The 10372-nt window shown below is 44.7% G+C and overlaps 3 protein-coding genes across 4 annotated transcripts; 1 reads left to right on the top strand and 2 right to left on the bottom strand.

Annotated features, from left to right (window-relative positions):
* Window positions 1-3133: 3133 nt before the first annotated feature.
* On the top strand, window positions 3134-5075 carry LOC136512550 (protein VERNALIZATION 3-like). Its single transcript, XM_066506524.1, has 4 exons — window positions 3134-3528; window positions 3733-3794; window positions 3881-3921; window positions 4628-5075. Exons 1-4 carry the CDS (start codon window positions 3334-3336, stop codon window positions 4855-4857), a joined length of 528 nt encoding a protein of 175 aa, XP_066362621.1. The 5' UTR covers window positions 3134-3333; the 3' UTR covers window positions 4858-5075.
* On the bottom strand, window positions 4669-6269 carry LOC136512549 (cyclic phosphodiesterase-like). 2 transcript variants are annotated; one of them, XM_066506523.1, is made up of 4 exons: window positions 5878-6269; window positions 5658-5712; window positions 5345-5578; window positions 4669-4808 (listed from the first exon to the last, which is right to left on the bottom strand). In XM_066506523.1, the coding sequence occupies exons 1-3, from the start codon at window positions 6172-6174 to the stop codon at window positions 5373-5375; spliced, it is 558 nt and encodes a 185-aa protein (XP_066362620.1). In that variant the 5' UTR covers window positions 6175-6269; the 3' UTR covers window positions 4669-4808; window positions 5345-5372. The 2 variants fall into 2 exon arrangements, with proteins under 2 accessions (XP_066362620.1, XP_066362619.1); XM_066506522.1 differs by lacking the exon at window positions 4669-4808 and having other exon boundaries at window positions 5194-5578.
* A 1286-nt stretch (window positions 6270-7555) lies between these two features.
* On the bottom strand, window positions 7556-8047 carry LOC136511116 (protein S40-1-like). Its single transcript, XM_066505315.1, has one exon. It carries the CDS (start codon window positions 8045-8047, stop codon window positions 7556-7558), a length of 492 nt encoding a protein of 163 aa, XP_066361412.1.
* Window positions 8048-10372: the final 2325 nt, after the last annotated feature.

Here is a 10372-nt window from a genome sequence, read left to right as displayed (position 1 = left end):
CGCCACCTCCATCGTCGGGTTGTGGCAAGGCCGTTTGTCGGCCGCGTCGACGCCAGCGCCGCCGTCCGTGTCAAGGGGGCTTCATGGCCGACGCGCGCAGGGATGTTGGGCTCCAGGCTCCCTGGCATCATCAGCTCGTGTCCATCGTCGTACACCCCCGGATGTCTGTCGCGCCGAATGCAGATGGTTTTCCGACAGGCGCAGAGTAGGCGGTGTTGGCGTCACGTAGCGTCACCACGTCGGCCGGTCCCGTCCAACCTCGTCGGAAAGTGCTTCAATTGCCTCGCTGGTGATCACGTGCATGCTGACTGCACTTTCCCCGCAAAGTGCTTCAACTGTTGGGATGTGGGGCACCAGGCGAGGGACTGCCCCCACCCTCCGGTCGCTGGGATGGCAAACGCGGCTACTCTCCACCGCGTGTGTCTAGAACTCGGCGGGGTGCTCGCCATCTTCGGTCTTGAATAGCCGGCATGCGTGACCGGCGGACACGGCATCAGCGCGTTCGGCTTCCACTGGGCCGGTGCCCGGGGGCGGTGGTCCGCACGTCCGGGAGGCGGCAGTGATGGCCAACGATGGCGACCATGACGCTGCTGGTGTGGGTGCTGCTCTGGATCGCCCAGACTCCCACGCGCTGGAACAGCCTCGCCACATTCCGCGTTCGCTGCTGCGGAGGGCGCAGTCACCGCCAGCTTCGCCGAGGACGCGGGCGAGGACACCGTTGTTGGAGCTCGTCGTCGTCCCCCGTACTCCAGCTATCCAAGCAGCGGAAGATGCTTTGTCGTTGGCTCTGCTGGCGCTCGTGGTTGGCACCAGACCGACGGTCACTCCGGCCATGGTGTTGGGGCAAGAGGATAGGGCGAGAGAAGGGTATTTTGGACCTTTATACTGACCAGGTCCACATGTAACGGTGAAAAACAAACAGAACACCGACGAAATGGCTTGGAGAGCAAAGAAGTTCAGAACGATGGCACTCGTGTACGATCAACTTTTTTAATGACTTATATGTAATTATAAACTTTTTTAATGACATACGTATAAAAGCCTCAAGGAAGATATGCTTATCCTTTCCCATGTTTAATACTACGGAGCACATCACTCCTTCAGTTTCAGCATCTGACAAGTAAATCAGATATTGTCCCCAGTCACTCAACCATAGCCACAGTAAAGACTAAGGCCTTGTTTAAATCCATGGCATAAAGTTTTGCGGTGTCACATCGGATGTCATATGGAGTGTCGCATGGGGTGTTCGGATACTAATAAAAACATAAATTACAGCCGTCAGTAATCCGCGAGACGAATTTATTAAGCATAATTAATCCGTCATTAGCACTTACTGTAGCACCACATTGTCAAATCATGGACTAATTGGGCTTAAAAGATTCGTCTCGCAAATTAGTCGCAAACTATGCAATTAGTTATTTTTTAATCTATATTTAATACTCCATGCATGCGTCAAGCATTCGATATGATATGGAATAAACTTTAGAAGGAGGAACTAAACAATGCAAGTGCCGTAGGACTAAGGGATAGTAAAAGCTTCTAAGGTATATATTCAAATTTAAAGTTCAAAAAAAATATTCAAATTTACCCGTCCCCCATGTGAGCAAAGGGACATCTGGATTCTACTTTGCTAGCGAGAGGGAGAGAGTAGAATCCTTATCAAGTTATCAGGGAATGAAGAAAAAGTTGTAGTCATCTTCCAATGTACGCCCAGAAAACCTTGCATATACCAAATCTGAATCTGTACATACAGATAAGGCATACCGTACAAATGTTGCTCACTAGGTGAACCTAATGCATCATGAAAAATAAAGTAACGACAGATACCAGATCTCAAAATTACTACTATGTGGGCATGTTTGCCTCCTGGATTCCATAACAATACACAGAAAAATAGAAATAAAGTAAACCAGGGAACAAATGTATAATAATTCCATAATACTATGCCACAATACATGTTCAAAACAAAAAAAAAAACACATTGGAGAAAAAAAATCATATGCAACGGAAGAAACCCACCAAAGAATAAGGATCAAATTCAGTATGACACCAACTACCTTAGACATTTGGTGAAACTTTGTGTAGAACAAAACAAAGGGTTTCAAAAATTAGATGGGAGCTTGCTTCTAAGGTGGCCTCTAAAATTGTATTTCCCTGCTTCAACAAGAGTACAAGATACTATCCCCGTCAGAAGCAAGTTCCCTTGTAAATGGTGTTAAGGCACCATGGCTCACCGCCTTGCTACCCAGCACCCAGCCACCCAGGCCTTCCTGGCCTAAACTCAAGTACTTCAGCTGCAAGTTTTTTTTTCCCCTATTCTTAATTACTTTACGACATCTGCAATTTCTGAATTCAAATGAAGAAGCAACACTCATGCAACAAAGAGAGCACAAAAAGGGCAGTAACTAGTATCAAACTACCTCAGATCTGCAGAACTTGCACAGAAGAAAAGAAAAGGCTTCAGCAATTCCTTTGGTAATAACAGAAGCGTCATTAATGCACCCAACCTCACAGCCCATAGATCTCATGTGGGTTCTCAACAAGTGGAAATACAACTCAACGCCAGTGTATGGTGTTTATGTGGAAGAACAAACACTAAGGTATGCAGCAAAAATTTCAGATTAGACGAAAAGAGAAACAAAACACTAATTAGATGTCTAACCTAATATGCTCTTGCAAGGAAAACAAAACATACTAAATGCACCTCAATGCTCACACCACTACAGCTGACTGCACTAAAGCTGCCAGTAGTTTACATGCTTTACTCCAGCAAACTCCAGCAATGTTAATAACTAAGTTGCTAAAGCATATAATTGAAAGGACTATGCAACCTGACCAGAGGCGGAACCAGCGATTTTGATTAAGGGGGGCCGGACAAATATGATCACATTTTTTAGTGTGATAAAATATACACAATTATATGTTTCAACAACTTTTTTAAAACATTTACACTATTTATAACCAAAATCATAAAATTTTAATAAAAAATGAGTGAAAATTGTTTTTTTGCTATAAATTCAAATATTTATATAAGTATTAAATAAAATATACTGTTCTTGCCCCCCCCCCCCCCCCCCCCCCCCTGGTTCCGCCACTGAACCTGACTACACCATAGAGATCATGTTTTGGCAAAGAAGCACACTTCAGCTATCTGGGTGACGTATGACATGACAATGGTATCTCAAATGCTGGAAGTTGAATAAGACAGCCTTCCTCAACTCCAGTATAAATAGTTCATGCTCACACTGCAGCTTCCTCAGTCCCATAGGGAGGAAGTTCAGAGTTCTAATAAGAGCAACAGCCAATATCATTCACAAGTTATTTTTCTGCAATATGTCAGCAACCGATTCTTTGGTCATGGCTCATGTCATACAGGATGTGTTGGATCCCTTTACACCAACCATTCCACTAAGAATAACATACAACAATAGGCTACTTCTGGCAAGTGCTGAGCTAAAGCCATCTGCGGTTGTAAGTAAACCACGAGTTGATGTCGGTGGCAATGACATGAGGGCTTTCTACACCCTGGTGAGTCAACAAGCAATTTACAGATAATGCCACCGATTGGGAGAATGTATGTCAATCCTTTTGTTATGTAACAAAAAGTATTATGCGCTTTGTAGTGGATTTATCAGTATTAATTTGAACAAATTTAATAAGAACAAAATGCCTTAAATCTAGCAGTATACAAACATGTCTATATGCTAACTTGTTTGTCTTTGACTTGAGAAGGTACTGATTGACCCGGACGCTCCAAGTCCAAGCCATCCATCACTAAGGGAGTACTTGCACTGGTAAATCAAGTGCAATATGTTTCACTCTTCCTAGATTTGGTTCTTTTTAGTTTGCCTTATTATGATATTGGTTCACTATTGTGTAGGATGGTGACAGATATTCCTGAAACAACTAGTGTCAACTTTGGTATGAATGCATATAGTTATCTGTCATTCCATTGCGTTTCTGCTGAATATAGTATTTGTGGAGCTTAAGTTGTAGTCTCTTCTTGCTTCTCGGACCTGTTGACTACCACTGAACTGATGCAGATAAGGATGCAATTAATACATGAAATCAGCAACCATAGACTGAATCCTAGACCAGCTTGTTAGGTGAATGCAATATGCCAGCTTAGCGCTTACATGCATAGTATAGTAATATCATGAAAGACACTAACTTAGTAGCATAACTAATGAAGCAATCAGGTAGAATTTCAATCTAACCCATTACCGGAGTCTGGATATATCAATATTAAACACAAACAAGTATTTAATAGCATAAATAAACTGGTATAGTATGATTCACAAGGCCCCTGTTTGCCCTTTAATTGGTTGGTAACCTTGAGGACAATTTCAGCAGAACTAGGTTCATTTACAGTTGTCATATTAAAGTTATATTCTAGTACATTTTTTAGTATATAAAGTTTTTTCATACTCGATTTTACCAAAGATTTTGAAACAGATATTGGAAACAAAGCAACCATTAATTGTCTCAAACAAGAGGAGCTATATCTAAAAGGCCTCTCTTCGTCTGAATTGAAAGAGTTAAAAACAATAAATGACGATGTTTCCACTTCCACACACTTCAGTGCTCCTTAAACTCTTCAGTAGATAATGTCAGGATGCCCTTGCAGGCCAAGAGCTAGTATTTTATGAGAGACCGGACCCAAGATCTGGCATCCACAGGCTGGTATTTGTGCTGTTCCGTCAACTTGGCAGGAGGACAGTTTTTGCACCAGAAATGCGCCACAACTTCAACTGCAGAAGCTTTGCACGGCAATATCACCTCAGCGTTGCCACTGCTACATATTTCAACTGTCAAAGGGAAGGTGGATCGGGTGGAAGAAGGTTTAGGGAAGAGTAGAGACCATAGACCACTGCATGGTCACACTATAGAAATATCATCAATAATGTGCACTATATTGAATGTCAATGCACCACCTCTATATGCTGAATGTTATGTATCCCAAACTATGATTGTAATGACTTGAAGGGTTGAGAGCTTAGTCTCTTAACGGAATATAGACCAATATTACTAGTATATTCCAAGATTAATCAGACAAAATATTCTCCAGGGAGAAACCAGTACAGTTTCAGGATCTTACTAGAGTACCTACTTGTTTCAACAGGTATTGAACAAACTCAGCCACAATCTGAATAATCCAAAGTATATTTCATGGGAAACTAACAGAGCATTGCAGATTGTATATTATTCCTTACTACAATCAGAAGAGCACAGCACATTATTCCTTACTCCCATTGACAGTATTATGCTGGTGATACGTACCAGTTGCTTAGAAAGTAGTCAACAAGACGCTACAACGCAATGCGAATTCCCAGAGTTAACTTACAGCAGAATCATCATGGAGAGGAAACTAATCACTTCTTCTCAAGATGGCACACCTCCACCAATTCCCATGACTCCAAGCTTTTATCTGCGGTATCCGTTCTATAGAGCGCAAGCTCAGAGATCTCAAACTCTAATCCACAGATATCCTTGTCCAGCTCCTCTGCCTTCTTCCTTGCCTCCTCCTTCTCCTCATCTGTAAGGTCTCCGTATAAGAGGCTGACATGTGGCATGTATGCTGTAAATGCCGCAACCAAAGTCAATAATCACTAACATGGATTTTTAATTCAGGAACAAAATTCAGCTAGTACACTCACGAGTTTTTCTCTTGTAACCGAAGTGGGCACAGCAGTGATCGCTCACTCCCACCACCTAACAAAGTTCAGAGAATTTGATGTAAGAAAGCCAAATGATTCCAATGCACACTGCAATACTGCGTCAGCATTTCCTGTGGATTTCAAACCCAACTGGAAGTCTGAAACCCGGAGCAGAACAACTTAACTATGGGAACCGATCCAAGGAGAATAGATGCTTAACCTCGGTGGTGGGCTCGAGGAGGAGGTAGACGCACTGGTAGAAGAAGGTGCCACGGGCAACCCCCGTGACACGGGCAGTGTAGGGTTGGACGCCGGAGGCGGCGGCGCTGAGCACCTCGACGGCTTCCGAGCGGCGGCCGCGGAAGTCACCGACGACGGTAGCGTGCGGCTGGAAGGCGGCGCCGCCGTACGCGGCGCGGAGGCCCTCCATGATGCGGCGGAAACGGTCGCGGGTGGGCTCCGGCGGGAGGGCCCACACGGAGTACACCTCCTCCGGCGACTGGTCGGTGGGGTCCATGGGGGCTGACACTGACCGGCGGTGAGGTCAGAGCACGAGACGGGGCAGCGGGTGGGGGGAGGAAGGGAATATGCTGTGTAGCCGAGAAGCATCGCGGTTCGCGGGAGGCGGAACTGCGGAAGCAATGAAGCGCAGTCGGTACGGTGCCTTACGGATGAGACACTGGCTGGTGGGTCCGAGACGGGAACACAAGCTGGCGGACCCACAGTCAGTGGAATGCGTTAATCGTACTCTGATTACACGTGTTAGCGTAGAATCGACCTTGTTAACAATGACTAATCAAGTCTGGATCTAGATCTAGTGTGCAAAATACAAGCACCAATAAATCGTGATGACTTGCATTGACTTCAGGAATAACAAAAGCTAGTCATGCAAATGGATCATCAACAAAACAAGCAATGTCCATGTCACGTGCTTATACATTAAAATTTGAAGGAGAATACAAATACAAATTCAAATACTCCCAATTGGAATGTACACCAAATAGAGATGAGAAGAAAATTGTTACTTTCAATCGGGTCGGTCAAACTCAAGGGCCTCGTTATGGTCCCATTCGCTTCACTGAAAAAACAAATCGAAACACTGTCCTGATTGATTTGTTAAAGAAAAAAATATTATTCTAACTAAAAACAAACTGAAAATATAAATTATAAAACAAGCGAACAGCCCTAGGCCAAGCGGCGACACTTGGGGTTCGGGGGTGATCGATGCGAACCCGCACGTCCCAAACGTCCAGACGCGACAAGAACATCTCTGTCCATCCCTTCAATTCGCTGAAGGGAGTGTCCATCGTTCTAGATCCATCATGCCCACACGAACTGACGCATGCAGCAGCATATTTAATTTAGGGGGTGTTTGGTTTCCTGGACTAAATTTTAGTCCATGTCACATCGAACATTCGGATGCTATTTAGGAGAACTAAATATGAGTTAATTATAAAACTAATTACACAGATGAAGACTAATTTACGAGATGAATTTATTAAGCCTAATTAATCCGTCATTAGCACATATTTACTGTAGCACAACATTGTCAAATCATGGACCAATTAGGCTTAAAAAATTCGTCTCGTAAATTAGCCACAATCTGTGCAATTAGTTATTTTTTTCGTCTATATTTAATACTTCATACATGTGTCCAAACATCCGATGGGACCTGGACTAAAATTTTCCAATAGAAACCAAACACCCCCTTAGTTCGGAAATTACAAGTAAACTCCATCTGAAAATGCTAACTAACCCTCATTCTGCAAATTTGGAAACTACTCCTATATTACACAGTCGATTTTGAAAATTGAAATGCAAAACTGCTCGGCTCGGCTAATAATTAAGCTTAGCTACGGATCATCATCCTAATTGCATTGCATGCAGGAGAGGATGCATCAGGTCTCGATGAACCCGGTCATGCGGAGCACGGCCGTGCGCACGGTCTGTAGGTCGCGGCCCTTGAGCGTGCGACCGCGCCCCTCGCACATGGACGAGGCCGCCCTCCCCTCCGACAGCCGCCACCTCGCCTCCAGAGCTACGTGCGGCGGCACAAACGCCACCTCGTCGTCGTCGTCGTCGCCGTAGTAGTCCTCCGCCGCCCATGAGGAGGAGGATGGCCGCTTCACTGCGGCTACGGGGATGACGATGGCCACCGGCGCCGATGACGATGACGAGCCCGCCGGTCGACGGACTTTACTGCTGCCTCCTCCGCGCGCAGCAGCGTCGTCGTCGTCCACGCGGGGGCGGAGGCGGGGGCAGCAGGGCTGCTTCCTGCCTGGCCAGCAGTGCGGCTGCTGCCGCTGGTCGTCGCGGCCGTCGTCATCCGGGCAGTGGTGGCGGTGATCCCGCCACAGCACGTCGTCGGCTTCTTGGAGCCCCTCCGCCATAGTCGCCGCCGGAGCTACTAAGCACATCTCTCTGCTGATCGAGGGTGGTTACGTTGCTGTCGTACTGACGATATATACATAGATCGATCGATCAAACTGCACGCAGCGACGTGTGCGCGAAGGTGAAGGATAACCACTAATGATATGATGTGTGACAGTGAGCACACCGGGGAGTAACAATGGCGACACCCGCGTGGAAAAGGGGCGGCCGCGCGCCGCGCGACGTGCGTCAGCGCGTGCACGCCTGCATGGCCGGGGCCGGTTGGCGCGCCGATGCTCGCTCGCTCCGCTCGTGCCGTCGTGCGCCTGCGGTTTATTTCATTTCACAGTGTCGTCGTAGGTCGTAACGGTGTAAGGATTTGGGGCTTTACGCCGGCCGGCTGGCCGGCAACCGCTGCAACGCTGGCTGTTTCGACTTTTTGACGGCCGCGATGTCGCCGAAGTTAGCTTAGTAGCCGAACCTTTCGATTTCCCGGGTTCCGTGTGCACGTAGCGGAGAGGTGGAGGAGATGCCGTGTCAAGATGTGCTGCTGTGCGCCTGTGCATGCAGGGTACTTGAGGGAAGACCACACTTGCAACGAGTTCACGGGGATTAATTGAAAATGGCCGAACACACAAATTTACTAATCGCATTGCATTCAGATACCATGATACCAAGTGCTTGTGACTGATCCGTTTTGGAAATGTACGTAGCTGAGGTTTAGCCATGACTGACCTGGACTCAGTAGGCTATATATGGCAAGGCTGATGGAGTAAGGGCCCTTTCGGATTCACTAGTATTATATTAATATTTAGCTAGCTAATTATTAGTAGGAATTGTTTGAATTCACCTAATCATAATAATAATAATATTAATATTAATATTATTATTATTATTATTATTATGTTATTATTATTATTATTATACTATTATTATACTATTATTATTATTATGTTGCTAATAGGCCACCTATTAGCAGCTCCAAAGAGGCTAATAAAACTAACAGTGAAGAGCATATCTAAGAGTTTCTCTTAAATTTACTCTCTAAATCGTCATCGAGAGAGTCAATTGAATAATAATTGAACTCTATATATTTTCACCCTACAATAGTTCCTCTATATCTTGTGCATACTATAGAGATCCAACCCCGTTTTTCATCTTTGGCTAGTGAGAAATCTAGAATACATTATGACTATATTTGGAGATCTAATTAAAAAGTTTTTGGACAATATTTTTTTTAAAAAAATTATTCCTATCAATGAGGAACGATATTGATGTCAGTAACGAAGGACAGGCAATTGCAGAGTACTTGAGCTTACTGGAGGCTGCTCCTGCTCCTAGTTCTTAGTGTGCAAAGATCTACAGTGCTCGATAGGTATCTCCAGCTTTAGGAGAAACACAGATGGTCTCAATTGGGGAGTTTGACTTAGTACGGTCGATTTGTACATAAATAATGCTACCCTTGTGGATTATATGATGCTTAGAAATTTCTTAACATTATGTCGAGAAGTAGTCTCTTGCATACACAGTTACGTAAGGATGGGGGTGGAGCGAACCGTGGTTCTTCTCTAATTCAACTTAATGAACTATATATACAAAAATGAGGTGTCCAATTAGTTCTTTGAGTTGAACTAGAGGAGAACAGAGGATACCCATTGGAGCACCATCCCCATCTTACAGTTATGTGGGGGCTCTGACATGTTTGTTTGCTGGAAATGAAAGTTCAGAAGCACATGGCTTATAGCGGTGTTCTGACTTCTGAATTGAATCATCAGGCGAGTTTGCTTCTGACATGTTCCCAGTTCTGGAGATTTCAATAAACGATGTGTGACAATGCCCCTTAATTTTACACTTCAAACAATAGTCGAATCCGAAAAAAAAAAATAGTTTGATACAACATCACACAAAGTACAAGTGCCTTACGGATGAGACACTGGCTGGTGGGTCCGAGACGGGAACACAAGCTGGCGGACCCACAGTCAGTGGAATGCGTTAATCGTACTCTGACTACACGTGTTAGCGTAGAATCGACCTTGTTAACAATGACTAATCAAGTCTGGATCTACATCTAGTGTGCAAAACACAAGCACCAATAAATCGTGATGACTTGCATTGACTTCAGGAATAACAAAAGCTAGTCATGCAAATGGATCATCAACAAAACAAGCGACGCCATGTCACGTGCTTATACATTAAAATTTGAAGGAGAATACAAATACAAATTCAAATACTCCCAATTTGAATGTACACCAAATAGAGACGATATGAAAATTGTTACTTTCAATCAGGTCGGTCAAACTCAAGGGCCTCATTATGATAACGGTCCCGTTCGCTTCGCTGAAAAA

The sequence above is a fragment of the Miscanthus floridulus genome, chromosome 16 (genome assembly GCF_019320115.1).
Source record: "Miscanthus floridulus cultivar M001 chromosome 16, ASM1932011v1, whole genome shotgun sequence".
Taxonomy (NCBI): Eukaryota; Viridiplantae; Streptophyta; class Magnoliopsida; order Poales; family Poaceae; genus Miscanthus; species Miscanthus floridulus.
Note: the sequence above shows the minus strand (reverse complement) of the source record. Positions and strands in the feature narration are given on the sequence as shown.

Bases quoted from the DNA above. Each gene is read 5' to 3' on its own strand.
- LOC136511116 (XM_066505315.1), bottom strand. From the start codon at position 8,047: ATGGCGGAGGGGCTCCAAGAAGCCGACGACGTGCTGTGGCGGGATCAC.
- LOC136512550 (XM_066506524.1), top strand. From the start codon at position 3,334: ATGTCAGCAACCGATTCTTTGGTCATGGCTCATGTCATACAGGATGTG. The intron at 3,529-3,732 runs GTGAGTCAACAA...TGACTTGAGAAG, and splicing joins TGAGGGCTTTCTACACCCTG to GTACTGATTGACCCGGACGC. The intron at 3,922-4,627 runs GTATGAATGCAT...ATGCCCTTGCAG, and splicing joins AACAACTAGTGTCAACTTTG to GCCAAGAGCTAGTATTTTAT.
- LOC136512549 (XM_066506523.1), bottom strand. From the start codon at position 6,174: ATGGACCCCACCGACCAGTCGCCGGAGGAGGTGTACTCCGTGTGGGCC. The intron at 5,713-5,877 runs GTTAAGCATCTA...GAACTTTGTTAG, and splicing joins TCCTCGAGCCCACCACCGAG to GTGGTGGGAGTGAGCGATCA. The intron at 5,579-5,657 runs GTGAGTGTACTA...CGGCATTTACAG, and splicing joins CGGTTACAAGAGAAAAACTC to CATACATGCCACATGTCAGC.